General features: G+C 32.9%; 1 protein-coding gene across 1 annotated transcript in view; it reads left to right on the top strand.

Annotated features, from left to right (window-relative positions):
* Nucleotides 1-27,434, top strand: part of LOC126769952 (potassium voltage-gated channel subfamily H member 8-like) — an 83,642-nt gene that overhangs the window by 24,246 nt on the left and 31,962 nt on the right. Inside the window, exon 2 of the mRNA XM_050488987.1 lies at nucleotides 24,005-24,118. Within this exon, the coding sequence (XP_050344944.1) occupies nucleotides 24,043-24,118 (76 nt within the window). The 5' untranslated portion in view covers nucleotides 24,005-24,042. The remainder of the gene's footprint in view (nucleotides 1-24,004; nucleotides 24,119-27,434) is intronic.

Below are 27,434 nucleotides of genomic sequence, written 5' to 3'. Positions count from 1 at the left end.
CCCGGTTCGACACACTACTGATTTCCACAATGCTGCTAATGAGATCCTTTTTGACTAGAAAACCGACACCACCCTGGGAGAGGTTATCACCTTCGCGGAAGAAGAGTAAGTTATCGGACTCTAGAGTTATCGTGTCCTCCCCCTGTCTTCGGACTTCAGATAACCCCAGTATATGCCAGTTTATATGACTTAACTATACTTCTAATTCGGCGAGGTGATGGTCCAGCCTCATCGAGCATCCATTGTACGTTGCCATGTAAAGTCGTCTTATATGAAAGCCTGCCGTGAACCGGTGATTCCTAGCACCCCCTGCCCTGCCGATACCGCGACCGCTACCTTGGTCGGGCCTAGCGGGCTTGCCGGTAACTGGGGGCCTTTTTTTTGGGCGCATCTGCCATTAAGGGAGGGGTTTGCCCAATAATAGTTAAATCATGTATATCCAGTAGATGTGTCTTGGCCGTATCGGATGCCACTAATGTGAATAGGGTTATTGAAATACATTCGTCAATAGAGATTCGACACAATTCCCGGCAACAAAGATCCGTAGTGTCAATCCAACGTAATGTAAACTAACTAGGTTTAAATTTAATTCTTCTTTTCTAGCAAATATGTGTCGCAATTCACAGAGTTATTGTAATAGCCGTGATATTTATAGTAATTTTATTCTGAACAATGGCATTTTAAATAAGTGGATCATAGGTATATAATTATTAATAATAGCAACACCAGAATGCGAGCGACACTAGCCACTAATAATATGAGGAGACCGTACGCGTTTTAATTGCTTTTCTAAGTATCATAACTTTGTATTTCTGATTTTGTTACTAATTCCGTGAATGTGTACAATTACTTGTCAATACCAGTCGCTCAGAGGACCTTTGCACAATTGACTTATGTACCTAACATATCAGTTGTTCAATTATATTTAATATTGCTTTATAATTCTAATAATATATTTAATAATATTGCTTTATAATTCTAAAATTACTCTCATTATTTCTTTAGCCACCCATCCATCGTTCTAAGTGAATGCTAACGTAGTATAAGAAACATACTAAATATCAAGTTTGTTAGTCTTATAGTTTCATAATGGAATGGTTCTTACTCAATACCCTAATTTGTTCCTTTTCACCCCTTTTTCGAATTGATTTCTGCAAAATGTTTATGTTGCTTATATTCATATTCACCTGCAAAGATTTAGTTTATCATGACATCTATTTCGTATCCATCATATAAACAAGTATATTTTTATACTATATATCGAATAATTTGAATACTGCAAAATATTTTTTATATATACGCTAGGAGATCTTTATACGCATACAACTATAAAACGCTCAAGCTCTGAACAGTAACAGTAATAGCCTGTAAATGTCCCACTGCTGGGCTAAGGCCTCCTCTCCCTTTTTGAGGAGAAAGTTTTGGAGCTTATTCCACCACGCTGCTCCAATGCGGGTTGGTGGAATACACATATGGCAGAATTTCGATGAAATTAGATACATGCAGGTTTCCTCACGATGTTATCCTTCACCGAAAAGCACGAAATGAATTATAAACAGAAATTAAGCACATGAAAATTCAGAGGTGCTTGCCCGGGTTTGAACTCACATTCATCGGTTAAGATTCACGCGTTCTTACCATTGGGCTCTCTCGACTTAGGCTCTGAACAGGCTATATTGATACGTAGTTTGTCATATAGCGTGTCTGTCTACGCCCTTACGTTCTTTACTATTACAAAGTTTTCTAGTTAATATCAACCTGCTACAGCGTAAAGCTTTCTCTCTGCTGAAAATACAAGTGACCTTGTGAATATTAAGGTAAACATGAACTGCTTATTTTTAAGCAACGTTCTGTGTTTTTTAATATACAATAGATATACACGGTTATTTAAAAGGCCATCTAATGATAAGTGGACTCTACCGTCCATAGACATTGGCACTGTAAATAATATTAACCATTCTTTATACCGCCCAACCTTGCGTCCCTTGTGCCTGTACCTAATTACACTGGCCTACTCACCCTTCAAATGGGAGCACAATAATATAAAGTATTTCTGTTTGGCGGTAGAATATGTGATGAGTGGGTGGGACCTACCCAGACGAGCTAGCTTTAAGTCCAGTAATATAGCAAAAAAAAAGAGTTTTAATATATTAAACATACTTTTTATACGTTGTATATTTGTGTCACATCATCGTAAAATATCCAACAGTAGGATCACAAGAAACTTTTTTAATAACGAACTTCGTTAACTATATGTTTTTGTTGATCTGTTTTCTTGTGTGAACTTATCAAGTCAAAGTGAAAGCCAAAAGTAAAACTCTCCGAAACACAAGTAATGAATGACAATACCTTCGTCTCAATTTGTCTTGTTTAATAAGTGCTTAGATTATTTTTTTATTATATGTTGATGTTCAATAATAGTCTATACACTTAAATAGCGTCAATTGATATGTGTAAATTTATTTTCGACTCATTTTTCTTTTAAAAGCAATCATAATCTTTTTGAAACTCGTGTTATAGAAAAAAGATTATCCTTTGTGGGGTTTTAAGCTTCAAATATGACGTCTGATCAATCACTCTCGCTTCGCTGGGTATCCTATTCAGGTTATAGTGTCTAAATTTTGAGACATCTTTAATGAAAGTATGTTTCTGAGCTTTTTAAAACTGTAACAGTGTTTCTTGTATAACATTTTAAATGTATAACGCAGTACCAGTAGAGTTTCAATGTCTTTTTTTAAATTCCTTTTTATTAAATAGAATCACCGGTTCGGACAAGATTGTACCTAGTCCTAAAAATTCTAAGTTACTAAGATTTTTTATTTTCATATATTTTTTTTTAAATTTTAAGAAGGAATAATCGTTTAGAGGCAATCAATAATGTACAGGCAACTTTCTGAGGCAACCAGTTTAATAATAATATAACTTATTGCACACAAATGTCTTTTAAAATATTTTTTTAATTTAGCAAATAACAGTTTTTTTGAATATTTTATGGAAAAAAACATTAATATTGCTCCAGAATAGTTACTGACTTTACTAGAGTCAAGTAAAAAGTGGGAATGTTTTTGACACTAATGTCAAACGGATAAATTTTCTCACAAACTTATAAATAATTTTCTGAACGTACATTACAATACACTAAATTAAACTATAATTTAATATAATATGAGCTTATCACCTTGCGTAATACGTATTATATTTTTTAAATAATTAAATTCATATATTAACACGTAAATAAAATCAGTACGGTGTCTCGTTTATTTAAGGTTATTAAACATTAACAACCAATTTTGATTTGAAAACGGTCTCGTAAAATATTCTCTGGAGTGAAATATAAATCATTTAGCTTAATGACAAATTTTAAGAAGAAATATTACGGTATGGTTCTTTTTTATGAGTATCATTACAAGATCTAGGTACTCCGTATAATTTGGTTTTAGATATATGACTTCTTGTATATATGTATTATTTTTTATATAAATTAACCGAAAAATATTGTATAAATCAATCAATCAATGACTAAATAAATTAACATCTGATACTAGAGTACACATTCGAAAATTTATAAACTTAAGGATTTTAGTCTATGACCGAACGAAAATTGAGAAAGTAATTTTTTCAATTTTCCGACCCGGCACCCAGTTTCTAATTTTAATAGAGCTATATGATGTTGCACCTCCGATCGACCCGTTTAAAGTGTCACTTCATCTTGCCCGCCAGGGCATTAACATGGCTATTTGCATTTATTATAATTGACAAAAAATAAATATCTTAAAAAAATCAAAAACCTGATTGCAATAATGACAATTTAAAAATAATGCACTAAAAAGACCAAAACAAAATTGAGAATAGAAACCAGAACTTAAAGTTAAGTTAAAGTTTAACAGACTATAATATGAGCTGCAAGTCTAAGTTAAATACCTGCATTAAGTTTATAATTTGCATTTTAATTGAAAATTGAAAGAAAATTAATGGGTACCGCTGTTCCGTCTTCCTTCAAAACATGAAAGTATACGGTTTAAAATAAAATATAAAATAGTTTTCAAACGTGCTTAGGAAAACATGGTACCTAACTTGCCATAATTGCCCTATCTAAAAATTTTGACACCCCTTTTGACCTCCCATTTTAAAGAAATATGCAAAACAATTTATTTATTTCGTATTAAATATGATTGGGCTACGGATATTTATAACTATGCTAAATTTTATATTATATGATAGCACGAGGTCTGACAGAAACATGGCCCATTTTTACGCTATCAAAAAATATTTAAGACAATTTATTATTCCTAATTAAATTTAAATATACACCTTACTTATATATATCATTTCCTTACATATGAAATTGACGTTTTGTACGGGAGGAATATAAAGTAATTTTTTTTGTAAAATATATTTAATTAATCAAAGTATGCACCGTTGTTATCTATGCACTTTTGCCATCTCATAGGTAGTTCATTGATCCCTTTACTAAAAAAACCATGGGGGCGGGAATCAATAAACTCTATGAAGGCGGTTTGGACTGCTGCATCGGAGTTAAATTTTTGTCCTTGTAAGAAGTTGTCCAAATTCCGAAAATAATGGTAATCTGTTGGAGCAAGGTCCGGGGAGTATGGTGGATGTCGCAGACATTCCAATTGTAGCTCATAGATGAGCACAAAAAACCACTAAGTTAGAACTTAGTGGTTGTTTGTTGTGCAGTGTGTGGTCTTGCGTTGTCGTGAAGCAGCAGTGGCCTAAAGCGATTGACCAATTTCGGTTGTTTAGCAGCTAGTTCTTCCTTCATGGTTTGCAGTTGCTGATAGTAAAAATCTGCCGTAATCGTTTGGCCAGATTTTAGAAAGCTGTAGTGAACGACACTGGCACTAGTCCACCAAACACTCACAAGTAACTTTTCCTGAGTCAATTTTCGTTTAGGGCAGGATTTGGCTGGGTCTCCAGGGTTCAGCCATTGCGACGAGCGCTTCCGATTATCGTACAGTATCCACTTTTCATCACAAGTAATGATTCGATTTAAAATCCCTTCATAATTGTGTCGGTTGAGTAAAGTAACACAGCAGTCGACGCGTGTTTGCAAGTTCGATTCACTCAATTCACGAAGTACCCATCGTTCAACTTTTTTACTTTGCCGATTTGCTTCAAGTGGATAATAAATAAATCTGTATTACAGTTTTATCACTTACCCCAATGTCTGCAGCTATCTCTGAAGTGCTTTGTGATGGATCCGCTTCCACGATAGCCTTTAATTCTTCATTTCTTCCACAAGAAATTTACAAATATACATACATACAACATACGCGTGAAAAACATAACCCTTCTTTGGCAGTCGGGTAAAAGTAAGAGGATCGGTTGAATCCTTTTAATACATTGGTAGTAAAAAATGTATGCAAATTTCTGTAATTTATACTATGTTAATTAGACTATGTTTTAATCGAAATTCCTATAAGTAAATAAAAATCTAAATACACGTTTTTAATATTCAAGTATATAATTATGAATTCGTAGCTATACGGGTTTTTATAATATGTTAAACTAGAATTGCTTATGTTTGTTAATTTTTTTATTGCAAAATGATAATTGCTATCGGATATCCGTCTTTTTCGTACGGCCAATAAAAGAAAATTGATAAATTTTGCATTAAAAATATTTAAAATAATCAAGTAAAAAAAAGAGAACTAATTATTATTGTAAATAATGAAACATCTTAAATGCACTAAAATAATATTAAAAAAAGAGATTCTCTAATAAGACTAATATTAATAATGATTTTATTAAATTTGCATTTCAATCATTTATAAAATTCATATATTTTTTCAAAATAACGTGAAAAAACAATTTATGTTTTCAAATTGACTTGCATTATTTAAACTGTCATTTTTATTGTTGTTTAAAAAATCAGGGTTGTTTTTATTCTGTTTTAAGAGTGTAACTAATCGCGAAGTCAGTGTGATGGATCAATATGTGATTTATATTGCAAAACGTTGGGACTTATAATATTTGTTTTAGACTCAAATCCAATAAAAAAAAACTTTTATAAAAAGTTCACTTAAATCTTTTTTTTTCAATATCTTAGGGATTATTTATATTTGATAACATTTATTATCGGTTTTCCGATTGTTGCTACGTTCAGTTTTAAAAGTAAGTTAAAGAAGTTAAGGATTATTAGTACTACGCAAAAACTTGTCTCATATACGACCCTTAGCCAAAAAATCGTATGGGTGGGATTCTGAAATACCATTCTAAACAAAAGTATAGGAGAATTTAAAACACCAAGTTTAACAATGGCATGGGGAGCATATTAATAAGTAAGTTAGTCACTCAGAGATTCATTTGTTATATATAAATAATAACAAATAAACGTATTTTGTTGCGCGCTTGCTTACGCATATCATCGTTTAATATTGACTATATTAAACACAAAAATCCAAAGGCTAAAAAATCATTAATTATAGCTAACATAAGATGATAATTTTACAATAATTTGAAAAATAACAAGAACAATTTTAATAAATATAAATATTCGGTCAATTAATGATATGCCATATTTAATTCATATTTTTTGATGTTGTAACCTAACCTATCAATATCATTATTAGAACATTATTATTACTTACATGAGAATGTATAATTTAAATAAATATTACGTCAGATAATTTTATAATCGCTCATTTCGTATTCAATTCGTCCCCTCAGTACTTAATTCTATTCACCGGCTTCAGTATTCATTTATTTTCTTACATAAAATAGTATTACTTCTTAATTTTAAGAGCCAGTTTTTTTAAGTGCTGCGTGGTTTAGTATAAATGTGTCTTCTCACAAACATTTTTTATTCGCCCAATTAATAAATAATATTTGTTATATAGTTTAATCTTGTGTGAAGTTGGTTATCTTTTATGAAATAAGGAAAACATTTTAAGCACATCTGAACCTGTTAAAAAGCAGCTGCAGCATCTTTTGCAGTAAAGTTTATAATAAATTTTACTTAAAATTTAATTTAGGCAAACAGCTTTAAACTTTAAACAATTTCTTGAGTTTGAAAAGTTGGTTAAATATGTAAAACGAGTTTGAATTAAATATTAAAAGTTTAATTACATCCAGACTCAGGACAAACAGACATGTTCATGCACACAAATGTCTGTCCTGGGTGGGAATCGAACCCACAACCTACGGCGTGAAAGGCAAGTATCTACCAACCACGCCAACCGGCCCGTCCTACTACTACTTACTACTACTAAAATGTATATAACTATTTATTATTATTCAGTACCAATTTCGTTTCCTTATGAAATTCATCGGCTAATTCCGAATTCTGCCAAAATGGCGGTAATGGATTTTGGTAACTATGTTCTGAGGAAAAATAGCCGTTTCAAGTATTATTGCTTGTAACATAATAGTAAAACTGCTGTACAAAAATCTTTCACAGTTTCCTTGCTGTATTAAATTAAATTATAGTATAAAAAACTAAAATAATAATATTATTAATCAAAACAATATTTAAACACTTTAAATTTTAAATTTTTGAAACGCACATGATTTTGAATTTATAATAATTTCATTTGTACACAATATAATTGACTGAATCTATTATAACATGTAGCAATAATATTTACACGAAAGATTAAAAGTCCAAGCCATTTAATGTCTTGGACTTTTCATATTTTTATAATATTTAGGCTAATAGTATTTATGTTCATGTCTTCATGTTCATAGTCAATAGCAATGTTTTTTAGAAAAGTTTCAAATATTATACATAAATTTTATATTACAATAGTGTAATAGTGTAATTACACGGGACATAGCATCTCAGTCCCCAAAGTTGGTGGCGCATTGCCAATGTAAGGAATGGCTATTATTTCTTACGTCGCCAATGTCTATGTGCGCTGGTGTCCACTTACCATCAGGTGGCCCAAATGGGTAAAATGCCTACCAATAACATAAAATAAAAAATAAAAAACATTTGGTTTGTGCAATTTATGTTATAATCACTTTTTAAAAGCAAAATATAAATTTTATTACAAGAATTGTAGAAATGTTACTGTAACGCTATACAAAATAAAAAATTCAGATGAAAAGAAGTATTTGTTATACTTCTTTTCCGACAGTGTAATTGTAAAGGTATTTTCAGTATAGACGTAACAACAAATAATGGAAGAACCCTTGGTGCCGTCGGAAAGCACTTGACCGGAATTCGGATTTTATTCCGTCTAGGCAAATTTACTTGAACACCGATGTAAATAGTATCAGATCGGCGTATCGTGCATCAACGTCAGATTGAATTAGACTTGAGAATGTACGTACAAACCTTAACAGTAACCGTATTATGAGTATCTAAATATTTGAAACCGAACAATTTAATTTTATATCTAACGTTACAATTATTTATTATAAATAATATTTTATAATAAGCTCAGTTTGCGGATTTTGGCTAAGTAGCTAGGGTTAGGTTGTTTTGTTCATTAAAAACATAAGTAATTCAAATAAATTCTTTGGACGCACTTTTGGAACGTTATTTTAGTAGATAAAAATAAATTTAAAGCTAAGCCATTTATTATTTCATATTTATTATTTCATGTATCTAAGACAATTAATTTTATGTATACTGTCTGAAAAGCAAGCTTATGTATCATACCAAACTTTAATAATTAACCCAGATTATATTTATAGTTCTTCAAAATTTTAAAATAATCACGGATACTAATTCATGTGTTAAATCTAAACATGGTTCTAAGAGGCTATAAGAATACGATGTTGGAAACAATTTTTATTATTTTAAAAGCGCTGTGAATATAAAACGCAGGAGCGTAACGCTGGCCGACCACTTTCTGTGATTTTTCAAATTATCGTCCATTTAAGTAAGATCGCCTGCACTACAAAATTTTTTTGCCATAAAAAAAATCAATATATGATTAGTAACAAAAGTTATTTTCTTCTTTTACAGAAGGTATTCAACCTCAGAAGCAAATGTGAGGAAATCGATTTTTTTGTTTCTTAACAAATCCATTTGATTAACTTTGAAGAGAGGCTCAAGAGAGAATAAGATTAATCTTATAATACGAAATGAGCAATTCTTGTTATAATAGAAAAATATATTTTTCGTGTATCGTGGAAACGGCTTTATCAGTAAAATTTGGTATTTAGATAAGGTTTTGTCTTTTAAATTTAATTATGTAGGTGTGTTTCCTGAAAATCAAATTATAATTGTTAGAACTATACATTAATAAAAAATATATATAACTAATCACAAGAGCCGAGCCATGCTCGGTCACTCAGGTACTGGTTTTTATGAGAAAAACTGTTTGTATAATGAGCATGTATTTTTTATATACACGTACATACATTTTGTTTTTAAGTTTGTTAATGAGTAAAACAAAAATCTATACTGTTTAAAATATTAATCAGTAATGTACAAAAACACAAACTATTATATGAATTAACATTATAACGTAATTAAATTTTGGGGAGACCCTTTTCCAATTAACGTATATCACGTTGTTGATAAATGTGTTGTGTGAAACGATACCAACACATGCACGTTACACTGTACACCGTTCATAGATTGTTCGTGGCTTTAGCACACAATCCGAACACCTCGTAGTTCTGAGGTTTGCATAAATGTGGACATTTAGAACTGTACTGTTTATTCAGATTGCTATTTCAGTCAATTTCAAGGTTGAATTGCAATAATCGGGAAAATAGATTGGCAAGTGTACAAAGAAAGAATATTTATGTGCATTTAAAACTTCTCGATATTTACGATGTTTTATAATAAATTAAGTACATGATATTAAATATTGTAAATTATGTATTACAACGTTGTAACGCGACTGCCTAAAGTTATATTTAATATGTGATAATGGTTTCTTCTTCGCACCACACCGGCCAAAAACGTTGCGCAAAATTATTGAAGTGTTTATTGCGCTTCAATAGTTTCAAACGGTATTTTGTTAATGAGTATACATACAAATAATATTTATATGTTTTACACTTAGTCACAATAAAAATGGCGTCTCTGATCTGGAGCCTGATTATTCTGCATACATTGCATTTTGAGCCGGATCAATCCTGGTTTTTATAAATATATAAAATATTATAGTCAAAGCAAAAATCAAAATATACTTTATTCAAATAGGCACTTTTAAATCATCATTTTATAATTTAAATTTTATTATTAAGTTACCACCGGTTCAGTGTGCCGATTCAACAGAGAGGAACTGGCAAAAACATTAGTATTTACTCTTGTTAGCAATAAAAAATAACCATGTAATCATCATATACATAATATTATAACAATAAAGTTAATATATATTATATATATATGAGTTATATAAAAATACTTATTTAGTTATTGTTCAGGGCTTAACTACAATATTACTTTTCCCGACGTTTTGACATAGTTGCATCTGCAATTGTCACGAGCTGACTCGGGGCGATACCTCCACGTAGTATATATTTATATATGTATATAAAAAATGTACATCGTGAATGTATAAAAATACAATTTTAACATACATTTTGTTAACTTCTGCTGACTTTTATGTTTAATGTTTTGGTTAAAATGTCAAAGCGTAACAAATAAACAAAAATAAATTCGCATTTATAATATTAGTTATGTTGACAATCTTCCGTTGATGAAATTTTTAATTGTTATCTAATGAAGATAGCTGATAATAGATCTGTGGTTTGATACTCGAGATATTATTAATTTACCTTTACCGTTTACAAAGACTAAAATGATAATCATGGGTGATATTCAAAGTGATACCGATCGAATTAATATCGACCTTGCGTTTACGTTACGGCTTATCGAATTAATATTTTCGTAAAGGCAAATTATAATTGCATTTTGTCACTTCGATAACGAATACCTTAATACTATTTATACGGGTAGAAATTTTATAAATCTGCATTACATAAATTGAGAAACATCTTCAAGTCTAACATTTATCGTTCGAGATCAACCTCTTTATATTTATCATCACAACGTCACTACGAATTTATTTATGAACATGATAGTTGCCTTTATGAATATAAATCGAGAGTTTTTAGTATATGCGTTTTAATTAAAATGCTACTTTATTATATTAATAAGTAATCGCATGATACGGACGTTTAAATTTCATAAATGAATAGATTTGAAGTGGCTTATAAAAAATTGTTGTACATTTTTAAAGCACGTTAGTATTCATTATGTTATATTCTATCATCACCACTTTACACGTACAGTTTAAAAACAACAGTTTAAAACAATAGAGCATTAAAGTACGTCATCGATAAAACGAATTGTTTAAAATTAGCATCTGTATCCAGTCTAGACTAAACGTAATCCTTAATCACACCTAGACGAGGCGTTTTTTGGAGGAGTAAATGGCTGTTAGAAACACACCTGCTCTCCGAACACTTCTCATCAGCTTAATATATATACTTAGTAGTATATATAGTTCAAACAGAGTAGGTAACTTCGGAGTTTCTTGTTGATTATTTTAGACAAAAATCGATGGTAGCCAATGACGTTTACAAAATTTTTAAAAAATATTACTTATTTTTTTTGTATTTCATTAAAAAATTTAAATATATTTATACTTTATATCTAATTTTTTGATAAAATACAAAAAAAAAATCGAAAGGTTCTTTAACGTAATAGAATTAAATTTTATCAAAAGTTACTAGCCTACTATAATACATATACCTACTATAAAAAGCTTTTTTACGATTTTTTTATTAATATATTGTACAACTACATTTCTTTTACCTTATTTTCTTTTAAAAAAGTACAATTTACTTTCAATATGCTTTATCTTAATTGACTGAACATATAGCGCTCAGCGGTTTGTTTCCTCTTAAGCATTATATGGCTTACTTCACAAGGCTAAAACTTAAGTTGTGTGCATTTGTATTTGTTATTAGATTATTATTTTTGTCAAAGAAATAATCTAAAAATAAGACAGTAATTTGTAGACAGAAAGACTTAATATAAATAGATTGATGATTGAATAGCGAAAAATCAATTTACAATAATCGGGCAAAGAAATTAGTTTACTGACAATATGATTTAATGTATTTAATGTTTAAATCCATAATAAAACGAAAGTATGAAGAAAACCCAACTATGCAATAAATAGATACATACTAAACTATGCCAATATAGATCGTACCGTAGCTTGTACCACAGGAGTAGTTAAAGTTGAGCAAATAGTTAATTAATTAACAAACTGTACCATTCATAGTTCTAACCAGTAACTAGCAACACTGTTCAGGACACAGTTTCAAACATTTATAATGTCGAAATAATTCAGGGAAGCATACTGGATACCATAAAATTTAATATTTCTGTGACCCAAGAAGTTCAGTGATTAGAACTAATGGACCTTAACTGAAGTTTGCAAGTTTAAACCCGAGTTAACATTGGAGACGCGTGGTGGAATAAGCTCCAAACCTTCTCTCCAAGAAGCAGAGAATGCAGCAGTTAGATATTTACGAGCTTAAAGTTAGAGCTCATGACTCTATCTTACAAAATGTATAGAAAATAGTACATATGTATACGACCTAACAATTTATTTTTATATTTTAACAATTGTAATTTAACGGCACTCAACTTGATGAGCAGGGTAGATTTTTGTCCTTCTCTTGAATAAAAACGTAAAAATATGTCCGTGTGAAAAAATAGTGTAAGGTGTAAAATTGGAAATAAGAGTAAAGAAAAAAATAATTGAAACATGTTTTTTTCCATAACGCTTACGGTCGTATTTCGACCACTGGGCGAACACTCGCTTGAATAATTCTGCAATTTTTCTGAATATATCCGTCTACTGCTGTTATTTTTCATGGTAAACGGAAACTGTATATTTTTGTTACCATAACTTAAGATAGACGTTATAATAATCAATGTAACAAATTTACGAGACGACAGAAATGTTTTTAATTTATTCCATAATACCTCGTAACGTAATAGCGTAATTTTTCACTTTCCGCTAGCCATAAATGATGAAAATAGTGAAATTTAATTGTTGATTCGAGCGTAATGATGAAATTACCAACTAAGGCATACAATTTTAATTTAAGCTTAATGCTTTAATATTTTAATTTTGTGGAGTTCGCCTGTTACGACTTGTATTTTTCACATACCGAGCCGATCTACATTTACTAATATACAGTTTATAAACATAACAATCTTATTTTTATTACAAACATTCTACTGTATCATATTTACAGGTCAAAGATATTTTTCTAAATACGCAATTTTTTTATATACAAAATATGATTATTATAATTTTACTTTATTTTGATTAACATGTCATCATCTTAACGTCCAATATTAAAAGACCAACTTCAAAATTATTGAAAGCTAAGGTAAAAACTAATCCTAGTAAGGTAAAGAGAAAATGTTTATGTTTACAATTTTCAATAATAGAAGGAAAGGTTCACTTTGTAATCAGTTTAATAAATTGCTTTTTAAATTTAGTTTTTATGATTATAGCTAACATATAAATATTAATTTGTATTTCAAATTTACTTTCCAGTAATTTTTCAGTTAATAGAACTATGATTCAACATAATATGTACATATTGCTCAATACTAACTTTATTATTATGTTAAAAAGCCTATGTAGCTTCGTACCGCGAGTCGGTGTAAATTGACAGTGATTTGTATGGATATATTTTTAATAAAACTACGTCATTTGTTAACGTGAAAATATAATGTTATTTAAGGTCTGACAATTCATAAAGCCTGTCTTCAGAATTTTATTATAAAGTTTGGTAGTTTTTCCTTTGATATTATTAATAAGTAAATGTAATGCTTCTACATTTTTAATTATTAGATATATTCCAAATAGAAATTGAGATACATGAGATGGCCCAATGGTAAAGCCGCGTGAATCTTAACCGATGATCGTGGGTTCAAACCCGGGCAAGCACCACTGAATTTTCATGTGCTTAATTTGTAATTATAATTCATCTCGTGCTATACGGTGAAGGAAAACATCGCGAGGAAACCTGCATGTGTCTAATTTCACTGAAATTCTGCCACATGTGTATTCCACCAACCCGCATTGGAGCAGCGTGGTGGAATAAGCTCCATACCTTCTCCTCAAAAAGGGAGAGGAGGCCTTAGCCCAGTAGTGGGACTTTCACAGGCTGTTACTGTACTGTAAAAATTGAAAGATTGAGTGAATAAACATACTGTGTTGAGCATTTTTTCAAATTACTTGAAATTACTGTGTTATATTTTAATAGATTGTGGGCGTCGCAATGTTGCCCTCTTAAAGCGAAAATCTGGCGCTTATTTCACAAACCAATATGCTACTGTTAGGGCTACTGTTAAATATACCAGTTTAACAAAATGCAAAGTATTTTTCATAATAAACTTACTTCAATCGCTAAGTGTTGAGAAACCAGTTTCATAGAAAACAAATTTACCCTTTTCACCAGACCTTATCCTTATGTGGCGTAATCGTACAAACTGAGGCTTACATAGTCAGGCTCAGCAATCGATTAAAATAGAATGATAACGGTAAGAATAGCAATTAGCCAGAGCAGGTGAATTAGTCAGCTGGTGATTTTTTTTAGCGTAGGTAGGCTATATCGTAAGTGGTCACAACGCCCATATACATTGGCATTGTAAACATTTCTATATTAACCATAGATGGTGCAATACCAAGTACTGTTTTGCGGTAGAATATTTGATGAGTGGATGGTACCTACCTAGACGATATAGTGATAGAGTTTTCAAAACGTCTTGCAAAGTATATTATTCACCACGTCATTTTTAAAACTATATTATTTTCAAAATGTTATCAAAATCATTGTATTTAAAAAAAAAGTTTTTCTCTGCATTTATTTTCGCTTTATATCGTTTCAAATGTCAAAGGTATTTACGGATCATTTTGTATTTTGAATAAAATGTACACTTGAGTAGCAGCAACGAATAATGACAGTAACGATAAATGAGTGGGTGCAGCAATAATTCAAACGGTAATTTTATTATACGACTATACGAACATTTCTATAAATTCTTGAGCATACTGAGAAATAGAATATACCTAACGAATTTCGATGTATGTACCGGCAATTAATTGACTTATTTTATTACGCTGTTGACTTTCTGTCAACGCCAAATTTAAAATGTATCGTACTCGAATGATGAAATATAACGCAATTAGATAAACTGGATATTACATATATACTGAAATTCACGTAATTCCCATTTTTTTAATATTTATAAAGTAATTTATAAAAAAAAAATCCAATGTACCTTAGAGAATTTTGCTCATCAACTGACTTAGTAGTATATAAGTTTTTTTTTTTTTTATAGAATAGGAAGGCGGACGAGCATATGGGCCACCTGATGGGAAGTGGTCACCAAAAGCCCTTAGACATTGGCATTGTAAGAAATGTCAACCATCGCTTATACAGCCAATGCGCCACCAACCTTGGGAACTAAGATTTTATGTCCCTTGTGCCTGTAATTACACTGGCTCACTCACCCTTCAAACCGGAACACAACAATAACAAGTACTGCTGTTTTGCGGTAGAATATCTGATGAGTGGGTGGTACCTACCCAGACGAGCTTGCACAAAGCTCTACCACCAGTATAGTTTTATATTTTTAGCGTTTATTTCTTTATTGTGAGCTAGGTAAGGGGGCTTATCCTTAGCAGAGGTTATTAAAAATAACTTACTTTGTGGGATAAATAAAAGTTTTATCCTAATGTTCTTTGACTAAATCTACTTTTGTTTATGTAGAATGTTATGTATATAAGCTTAACAAGGCATTATTTCTATTATGTACAATAACAAAATCACGCGTCTCATTGTTATCTCTTTGTGCGTAATCGTAGTAATTATGATAATGAGAAGTTAAGATAATATCTCCATGGGATTAGAGTGTATATATATATTATTTTACAGAAATATGTATATATATAAAATAAAGCGTAAGTCAATAAATAAAATATTTCTCTTTATTATTCAATGTTTAAGTGTTTAATAAAAACAAAATCGTTAGATTGTGATTTGTATATGTACATAATGAAAGAAAAATATATAAGCCCAGATGGCCCAGTGGTAAAAACGCGTGAATCTTAACCGATGATCGTGGGTTCAAACCCGGGCAAGCACCACTGAATTTTCATGTGCTTAATTTGTGATAATTCACATTCATAAACCTGCATATGTAGACATCGCAGGTTTATGAATGAATTTCACTGAAATTCTGTCACATGGGTATTCCACCAACACGCACTGGAGTAGCGTGGTGAAATAAGCTCCAAACCTTCTCCTCGAAAAGGGAGTGTAGGAGTGAAGCAGTGGGACATTCACAGGCTATTACGGAAAGAAAATTTTACACAATGCATTTGAATATAAAGCATTTTGTATCAAACGAGAAAGAAACTTCCTTAACTTTTTTCTATAGTTTTTTAAAGAATACCCAAGATTTTTCATTCAACTAGAAAACGTTTTGAATAGAAGTATTAAAAATTCTTCATTTAAGTAACATAGAAAGTTATGACTAAGTTAGCAGGTTCTGTTATCATACTAATTTTATAAAAAGATATATTTTTATCTGTTTGTTTTTTCCGGTTTCACACAAAAACTACTAATAAACCAGCAACAGCATGTGCTGTGTATAATTGTAATACCTATTGACATTTTACAGTGGAATTTTTATATGTCTCAATAGTTAAATATTTTATAGTGTTCTGTTCGCACAGTATTAAATTATTTTTCTACCTATACGAATTACGGGTGACTCGTTCGTAATATAATCAGTAGATGACCCGAATTGGCAAATTATATAATTATACATAAAATGTTTTGTATAAATTTACGAGAATAACAAATTAGTTAAAATGCAAGTGATTTATTAAAAATAAATGATTTAAAATCTCTGAAAAACTGCTTTCAAAATATACAAAATGGGTTGTAGACAAAATGTTTAGATTGGCAGCGTAATATATTAGTAACAAAAATATACGAATTTTCTTTATAAAAATAAATGTTTTAACTGGCCTGTTAAATAAACTTCTACCATTTTAATTACTAAAAATATTTTGCACTCACTGTGAAAAATAAAATAACGGAATTCTGGCATTAACTGAGCAATAATTATAAATCTGCTGTGAAAATTTACTACCAAACTATAATAGAGCCAAAATCTAAACCGAAATAAAAATATTCTTAATTCAAGTACTTCTATTATCTAGGTTATCTAGGTTTATTTTTATAAGTACTTACGAAATGAAATGAAACGTAAAGCTACCACTTTAGAATGTAGCTTCTACTGAGATTAACCTGTAAAAAACTTTATATTCAGTTTAATCCCTAAAATAAGGAATGAAGTTTCAAAAAATCCTGCACAATGTAAAATCCATTTTAGATTATTTTAGAGTTTTTATCATTGAAATTCTAAGTTCCGCCTCTAAAATGAATCCCAAATCATTTGAGTAAAGCGAAACTGTCGCGTAAAAGCTTTTACTGTTCAACAGAGGAAAGCGAAAATGTAGCGATCCGAGCCGTACACTTGAGTTTTATTACAAAATATCCGGTGTAACATGAAATACCACCATTAAAGCGCTTCATATATATGCTTACTCCGTTGTAAAATAATAGTCAATTTTCTACTTGTAAAAAGCTTTGGAATAATAAAGTAGGTACGCTATTTTCCTACGTTTAAATTATAAATGTTGTCCTAATACTTCCGATAAGTATAATAAACTATTGTGTCCGCAAGCAGCTAAAAGTTTTAAGTATATACTTTGTTCGCTACGTAAAATCGTTGTTATTATACGTTTTGTATTCAGGGTTTTGTAAATAAAACTAAGTAACAGAAAACCCCGCAATGACATGAATTATTTTTTCAATATAGACACTGTTTTTTTTTTTGTGCCGTGTGGTGACGGCGACGAATATCACCACCCCATCTCATCCCGTGGGGGGCGTAGAAGTCGACCCGAGGGAATATACACCAGAGAACGGGCAGCAGCGTCTCTCTGAGTACTATGACTAACTTACTGCGATCGCCATTGGCATGGCATATCCCCTCATGATTCGCGCAACTAAACCACGGCCCCTATTCCCCGGCAGCCCTGCTATTCCTAGCCTTGGTAACAGCTGTGGTAACGGCGGGGCAGGGGGTGCTAAGAATCCCCGGCAGATTTCGTGTTACCAACACCGACGACCTCTGGCCCTGGCAACATATAACACGCGTACACTGCGGACCGACGAGAAGATCATCGAACTGGAGGAAGAATTGAGCAGGTTACACTGGGATTATGTCGGATTATCCGAAGTCCGAAGACAGGGGGAGGATACGATGATTCTGAAATCCGGTAACCTTCTCTATTTCCGAGAGGGCGATCAACTGTCTCAAGGTGGTGTCGGGTTCATAGTCCACAAGTACCTCGTTAACAACGTTGTGAAAATCGAGAGCGTGTCGGCTAGGGTGGCGTACCTTATACTCAGAATCACCAAGCGGTATTCTTTGAAGGTCATACAGGTATACGCGCCGACTTCGACACACTCCGACGATGAGGTTGAGGTCATGTATGAGGATTTATCTAAAGCCATACATACCAACAAGACTCATTTCACTGTTGTAATGGGGGACTTCAACGCGAAGCTGGGCAAACGATTCGGTGATGAGTTAAAGGTGGGACCTCATGGAATTGGAGACCGCAACCCTCGGGGCCAGATGTTGGCCGACTTTATGGAGAAGGAGGGACTCTTTATGATGAACTCCTTTTTCAAGAAGCCAGGTCAGCGTAAATGGACCTGGGTAAGCCCTGATGGGTAAACCAAGAATGAGATAGACTTCATCTTGTCGACGAGAAGACAAATATTTAATGACGTCTCCGTGATCAATGCAGTCAAAACTGGGAGCGATCACAGACTCGTAAGAGGCTCGTTAAATATCAATGTTAAACTCCAGAGGTCCCGACTGATGAAGTCTACGCTCCGACCATCACCTCTTCAAATCCGAAATCCCGAAGCCTTTCAGCTCGAACTCCAAAACCGATTCGATTGCCTAGCAGACTGCGAGGAAGTGGACACATACAACGACAGGCTTGTGGAAACTGTCCGTACGGCTGGGTCTAAGACCTTCAAGACCAGCCGTACAAAAGGAACCAAAAAGATCTCTGCCTCTACCCTACGGCTTATGGAGGAAAGACGGAAAATGATTCTGACGTCCCCAGCTGATGCTGCCGGCTATCGGCTGATCAACAGACAGATTTCAAAGTCTCTAACTCGCGACACTCGCCAATTTAATACAATGCGCATTAAAGAGGCCATCGAGCGGAACAAAGGCTCTAAAGTGTTCGCCAGAGATCTGTCTGTTGGTCAGAGTCAACTGACAAGGCTGAAAACTGAGGATGGCAGAATAGTCACGTCAAGATCTGAGCTGTTGGAAGAGGTTGAGAAGTTCTACGGTCAGCTGTACACGACAGCTCAATCACCTGTCAGTAGTCATGCTGCAGATCCCAGAGCAAGACTAACCCGACACTACACTGAAGATTTTCAGGACGTCAGTCTTTTCGAGATTAAAATGGCTCTCGGACAACTCAAAAACAACAAGGCACCTGGTGATGATGGTATTACAGCCGAGCTTCTGAAGGCGGGTGGTACACCGATCCTCAGGGCTCTTCAGAGGCTTTTTAACTCCGTCATTGCCAAAGGTCAAACGCCAAAAGCATGGCACAGAAGTGTGGTGGTACTTTTCTTTAAGAAGGGTGATAAAACCCTTCTGAAGAATTACAGGCCCATCTCACTGCTGAGTCATGTTTACAAGTTGTTTTCGAGAGTCATTACGAATCATCTCGAGCAAAGGCTTGACGACTTCCAGCCACCCGAACAAGCCGGATTCCGGAAAGTCTTTAGCACCATAGACCACATACATACGCTGCGGCAAGTTATACAGAAGACTGAGGAGTATAACCAGCCACTTTGCTTAGCGTTTGTGGACTATGAGAAAGCCTTTGATTCGATCGAAACCTGGGCCGTGCTGAATTCTCTTCAAAAGGTGCCAAATTGATTATCGGTATATCACGGTGTTAAAGTGCTTGTACGAGAACGCCACCATGTCGATCCGACTCCAGGATCAGAACTCAAAACCTATCCAACTGCAGAGAGGTGTAAGACAGGGAGACGTGATATCTCCGAAACTGTTTACCGCTGCATTGGAAGATGTTTTCAAGCTTCTGGACTGGAACGGACTTGGCATCAATATTAACGGCGAGTACATCACTCATCTTCGATTTGCCGATGACATTGTAATTATGGCTGAGACCTTGGAAGACCTCGGCACTATGCTCGATGACCTCAGCAGGGTTTCCCAACAAGTGGGTCTAAAAATGAACATGGACAAGACGAAAATCATGTCGAACATCCATGTTGCACCCACTCAAGTCAAGGTTGGAAATTCTGCACTCGAAGTTGTAGACAACTATGTCTACCTAGGTCAGACCATCCAACTAGGTGGGTCCAACTTCGAGAAAGAGGTCAATCGTCGAATTCAACTCGGCTGGGCAGCGTTCGGGAAGCTACACGATATCTTCTCATCCCAAATACCGCAGTGTCTCAAGTCGAAAGTCTTCGACCAGTGTGTGTTGCCAGTGATGACTTATGGATCAGAGACGTGGTCGCTCACAATGGGCCTCATAAGAAGGCTCAAGGTCACTCAAAGGGCAATGGAGAGGGCTATGCTCGGAGTTTCTCTGCGAGATCGAATCAGAAATGATGAAATCCGCAGGCGAACCAAAGTAACCGACATAGCCCGAAGAATTGCTAAATTGAAGTGGCAGTGGGCGGGGCACATTGCTCGCAGAACCGACGGCCGCTGGGGCAGAAAGGTTCTCGAGTGGCGACCACGAACCGGAAGACGCAGCGTGGGCAGGCCCCCTACAAGGTGGACCGACGACTTAGAACGAGTCGCGGGAAGCCGTTGGATGCGGGCAGTGCAAGATCGGCCAACGTGGAAATCCTTGGGGGAGGCCTTTGTCCAGCAGTGGACGTCTTTCGGCTGATGATGATGACTGTTATTTTCAAAATATACTTGAAGCATAGTTAAATGAAACATTTAATATATTTATATATATAATATTTATATTTAAAAGTATAATAATATGTTGCACTAAGCGTGTGGATCGCAAAAATCGTGGGTTCAACTCCGCACAAACACCACTGGCTTTCTATGTATTTAATTTGTATTTATCATTAATCTTATACTGTGTAATAAAAACAATACATCGCAGCCAACCCGAGCTTGATGGTGTTAGATTAAGCTTAAATATTTTCATACGAGCTCCTACGTTAATATTAATTTATTTTAAAGCTAAAAATTGTCAATTACAGTTTTGTACTGAGTACCCAATAAAATACTTGAGCAAAAACGATGTTAATCAAAATGATCCCGAATCTTAGTTTATGCGATTTTTATTGCACGCTGGTGCTGACTTTAATGAAATAAATTCCGTAAATCCGTAGTTTAAACTGCATATAAATAACTTAATCAAAATAGTTAAGTTAAGAAATTTTATGAAAATTTCATTCAGCAAATTTTAGGATCTTCAGCAACATATTATTTTGTAACTAATTAATGGAATTCCATTTCTACTGTATTTATTGTCGTGCATTGTTATATAAGACTAATTAAATAAAGTTTTAATTAGTCTACGACAAAATTTTATACATAAGACTGAGAAATTTAATTTTTCTTATAGCTGTATTCAATCTCCGTGTTCGCTTTAATATAGCGTTAACGCACTGTTTGAAAGTTATTTTAAGTCCAAATTTAAATTCTCCTGGTTTTTAAGGTCCCATTTCGTATCTCTTTGTTGTTTCGAAGATCTTTGTAACTTTCATGTATGTGTGTGCTTATATATATGATCGTTACGTAAGTGAATATTAAAAACTTAGCAGCTATCTTATGATAGACAAATAATGCCTTCAAAAGCGTTAAATAATAACGTCTCAAGGACATTATTCGTATCAAAAATATTGTAAGACGATCGAGTCTCATTCTAACAATTGCTCAACAGTTAGTAGATACAATACGAAATATATAACATATAAACAATATATAATATATTAAAAACGTGTATATATAAACAATATATAATATATTAATAGCGCGTAGACTCTAAGAAAATAACATAATATATCAAAATAAATACCATTTCGTTTACCCTTGTTTGGGATATTCTACTAACATCGTTGATAGATTTATAGTCGAGCTTAATGGTAGCAGCTTTCCTACGATCAAATACATCGGAAAGAATATGGCAAAAGGACGTACCTCAAAAACACATTAATTCATATTTATAACCTGCGCATTTATGAAACATAAAAAGTTTACGAGAAGCTAGAAAGGCTGCAGGCATATTCTTGCGCCTCAGTTTATGGGTCAACTCAAATAGAGCTTTAATTACACAGGAAGATTTATAGAGAAGGCTAATGAAAACGCAGATGCTGAGTACTAACCGCTGTTTATTATTATTTTATCAAATCTTTATGAGATATTAATTCTTACGTATTTCATTTAATATATTCTCTTACTAAAAATTACCAGCTTTTTATCTTAAATCTAAATTATACGCTCTTTTTTCATATATTATTAATTGTTACTTACTGGTGGTAGGGCTATGTGCAATCCCGTCTGGGTGGGTACCACGCACTCATCAGATTTTCTATCGCAAAACAGCAGTACTTTGTAATGTATGTGTTCCAGCTTGAAGGGTGAGTAAACCAAAATAATAACAGGCACAAAGGACATAACATCTTAGTATCCAAGGTTGGTGGCGCATTGGCGATGTAAGCGATGTTTAATATTTCTTTGCATTTCTCATCAATGCCAATGTCTATGGGCGGTGGACACCACTTACCATCAGGTGGCCCATTGTCCTGTCCATTCCTATTCTATAAACAAAATATTTTAAGTTTACATTAACATTTATACGTCTAATAAATGTAGTATCTACTATATAAAATTAAAAATATCTAACTGGGAATTTTATTTATCAGCTCCATCTTTATATATAGTTTATGAAAAGCTACGATTGTAGGTTGTAATAATACGAACCCATCAAAAACACAAATGTGAAATGAGAGCCAAGTTCAATATTATGATATATGCCGTGGTTATTGACTTCAACGACAAAAGAATTGAGATCTAAATGGGTGCCAAGTTCAATGGTCAGTCCTGAAATTTATTTATAACATAAAATATTTTATAACAACTTAAAATATCTTTTCTTCTCGTAATTTAGGATAATATATTGAAGCTTGGCTAGTCTGACTTGGCTAGTTTTATACTTATAACTAAGATTATAGTCGACTTTCGTATTTATTACGCTATTAAGTGGGATTAAGCATTAATTATTATTTCAATATTTAACGCACATCAATAAGTAAGATCATTACATTATAAATAATTATTAATAACATTCCTCCACATGATGGATGAAATATACCTATTTAATTGTACTTATTACTTCTTGACTTAAATGTATGCAAGGAAAATAATCGTTGGCATTCTCCACGCAGCTTAACAATTCAAAATCCCTTTACTGAATTTATGAAATGCAAAACTTATTTAGATATAAGCAAGGATTCTAACATTAATACATATATATTATAATGAATCATTTAATAATGAAAACTTTTAATTTAATAAATATTTTGTGTTGCTAATTTATTCAAATATTTATTAAAGCAGTGTTTAAAAATATTACGTTCTTAATATATTAAAATATTATGCTTACTTGTTAAAATACAAAATTAGTCGTAGAATAAATTTCTATGACAAATTTTGTATTTTAGTCGTAGAATAAATTTCTACGACAAATTTTGTATTTTAAAAACTAATAAGCATATCAAAGCGATATACATGCAAAATAAGGTACTTTCAAGTCAAAATTCACGAATATTTGGCCCTTTGGTTCACTACACGACGTTATGTTTGAATAAGAACGATATGTTACGGGTGTTTGCTTAGGCTATATTATCATTGCAGGTGGAGGGCGGTAAGCGCAAAGCGCGCGGCGCGGGGTGATGCCGGTGCGCAAGGGGCTGCTCGCGCCCCAGAACACATTCCTCGATACCATCGCCACACGCTTCGATGGCACACGTGAGTCTAGACCAATATCAACGAATATGATTTCTTTAAGTTTTCATATAAACTTCAAGTACAAGAATCGACTTGGATTGCATTTTGCATATAACTTCCTTTTTATAGGTAAAAGTATGAGTACAGAAAAGGTAATATTTTTGATAAAGCAGCAGTCTGGGTTCAAATAGCAAACATTTTTGTGGATTAGCATTGTATGTACATACGTATGTTCTCATAAAACTTGCTCATATCATTACGAAACATTACATACATGTGTTACACCTACTTACTTTGTTTTACATTAAATATGTACTTACGTACACTAATATTTTGTAAAAAAGAACAAATTACAATTACGTTAGGTGTAGATTTGTATAACATTACAATATAATTAAAAATTACCCTTTTATTATTATTGTTTATTATATTTAGGCTGGTATTCACAGATAAATAATCAATCTAAAAAGTTAATAAAAATAACAGTGCTTAATTACTCAGCACCTGTACAAATAAGTAGATGAAAACTAATTTATCAACTTTAATATCTAAAGCCGTAACGGTAAGCACTTTATGAAATAATTTAACAAAGTTCTCTAAAGAAAACACGAGAACCAATGGCTCTTTATTTGAAGTTCTAGTGAGTCTATAAAAGGAAGTTCTTGCAAATTAATTGGAGATCCGATATTTAATTCAAACATACGACTGGATTCAAGATACTGAAGTTATTCATGCTAATTCTAGGGCTTATAATTTATTTGTTTCATAGTTGTTTTAGATATATCTCTAATGATATTCATACTATAATAATTAAAATAAAAAACATAGGCTTAAAAATATTATAATATTAAAAAATAAGCTTTGACAAGGATTTTATATTTTGTGTCACGTGATCTTGGAAGTCAAACTATGACGTCTGACTGGATACATATTCAAAAATCTCACAATTAATTGGACCAAAACCTTGGAGTGATTGAAACTGTTCTTTGATCTCCAATAAAATATAATAAGCTAATATATTGATATTTCTACTCAGTGACAGTTATTCGACTGATGTTTTTGTAAATAATATGTAAAATATAAAATTACTAGCTACCAATATTTATATAAATAGTGTCCTCCAGACCGATTTCACCACGGCGGCCAATCTCAAGAGAGCTTAGCTAACTACGCAGGAGATATTATAGTGCACAAGTGTGTGCGCAAACACAGGTGCGCTCTCTATTCCCTCACTCTCATAATCCCATGGGACGGCAATCCGACACGACCGGAAAGAGTTCAGGCGCAGGACCAACGGCTTTACGTGCTTTCCGAGGCACGGGAATGTACACACTTCCAACTTCCAGACTCCGGGCTGCTACTGAGAATTTTCTAATAGAAAAACACAATAACTTTTTATTGGCCCGACCTGGGAATTGAACCCAGGACCTTCGGGTCTGCGGCCTTACATCAAGCCACTAGACCAACGAGGCAGTCAAATAAATATATATTGGTTAACGCGGCGCATGGCAGTTAAGCGAGCATGTTTTTTCAACGAATATTATATACCCTAACCTTTCTTGTGAATCACTCTGTCCATTCGTGAAAACCGTATTATAAACCGTTCGATAGTTTTTAACATGTTCATTAGCGAATATATAGTTTATTTGTATGCTTATGTAAGGGCTCAGTACAAGGCTTGGAGCTTATGTTCCTTTACCGCCGAGTACTAAATAAACGCAACATAAGATAGCGAAGAGAAGAAGAAGACATGAAACTATTAAGATTGCCGGGACTTGAGCCCACGGTTTTCAGGATACATTTTCAAAAAATAATACCATGAAGACTTTTTTACACAGGCAATAGTGAAACCAACTTGCAAGTCAAAATATCCATGTAAAGTCATAATAAATAATATTAAGAGTACGCTTAAGAGCTATTCATATTTTAATTTACAATTAAAATTTAACATTTTTAATGTTTTGAAGATAAAAAACCTATATGCTTTTGTGAGACACAATTTTATGTGAATACAAAATTTAATTAATATTTTAATTAAATACAAAATGGAAATATTTTACTAAGCCTTGTATGAAATTACGTAATCCTACTTTTCTCTTTCTCGAAATAATCTAAGATATTTTTTTAGATCAATGAAATATATTCAGTCACCATGAGCTTAAGTTCTGTAAAACTGCAGCTCTACGAGTGACATCGTTATAGCTTATCTTACGTTGATACTATTAACCAAAAGTTCTAACACAAAAAACAGTATAAAAGTTTAACTGATTAACTTGTTTTTATCAAGAAATTTCTAGTACAAATTGCCACGAACCAGTCTACGCTGTCCTACAACCTTTATAATAAATAGGGCGTTCCCTGTCAAGCGATGGCGAGGGTGCGGCTCTTTTGAAAAGAAATAATATTTTTTCTTAAGCTCAATCGCAAATCTGTTGAAAGGGAAGATTGATACTTCGGCTTCATTTTAGAAGGATATAAGCGGATTCAAAAAAAGAACGAAATTATCGTTAAGGAACGGCATTATGCCTATGTACCATTTCAGTCATACTTTTCCTCAACAATATATTTTTGTACATAATTTAAATAATAATATTTTTATTAATTATACGGCTCTGCGATAAAAATGTTATGCGTTCTTATTTCACACTTTTTATGAGAGACCCGTCGAAACCAATTTCCTAATTGCAAGCACTTTCAATATTGAAACCAATTATAGAGCTACATAACTGCTAAATTGATAATTAACGTTGAGAAAATAGCTTTGTATATTTATATATGCATTATATAAGATTTCTACCATCATTTCTAAGTTATACCTTGCAACGACACGGGGGATTAAAAAATTCATGTCTGAAAAAAATTTAGAATTTCAGCGCTATTCTACACAGGAAATTGATAATTATTTTTTTTTTTTTTTTTTTTTTTTTTTTTTTTTTTTTTTTTTTTTTTTTTTTTTTTTTTTTTTTTATCGCCGGGAGGGCAAATGACTCTACTCCACCTGATGGTAAGTGGTAGTAGAGTCCAAATGCGACGACGGCCAGTACAGACGGGAAAAACGTTCTGCACTAGCCGCCTTCGCCTTGCCGGCCCGCAAGATGCCTCTTCACGCCTCGTTTGAAGGAACCCGGGTTGTAAGAGGAGGGGAATACGTGAGCTGGTAAGGAATTCCATTTTTTGGAAGTGCGACAAAGAAAGGAGTTGCTAAATTTCTTTGTTCGCGATGGAATTGATGTCACAGTTAGGCGGTCACATCGAGAACCAGCCCGCGTGGACTTAAGAAGGAAGGGAAGCAGGAATTAGAGAGAATAATTCCTCAGAGCACTCGCCGTGATACAGT

Source organism: Nymphalis io, chromosome 8 (genome assembly GCF_905147045.1).
Source record: "Nymphalis io chromosome 8, ilAglIoxx1.1, whole genome shotgun sequence".
In the NCBI taxonomy this organism is placed as follows: Eukaryota; Metazoa; Arthropoda; class Insecta; order Lepidoptera; family Nymphalidae; genus Nymphalis; species Nymphalis io.
Note: the sequence above shows the minus strand (reverse complement) of the source record. Positions and strands in the feature narration are given on the sequence as shown.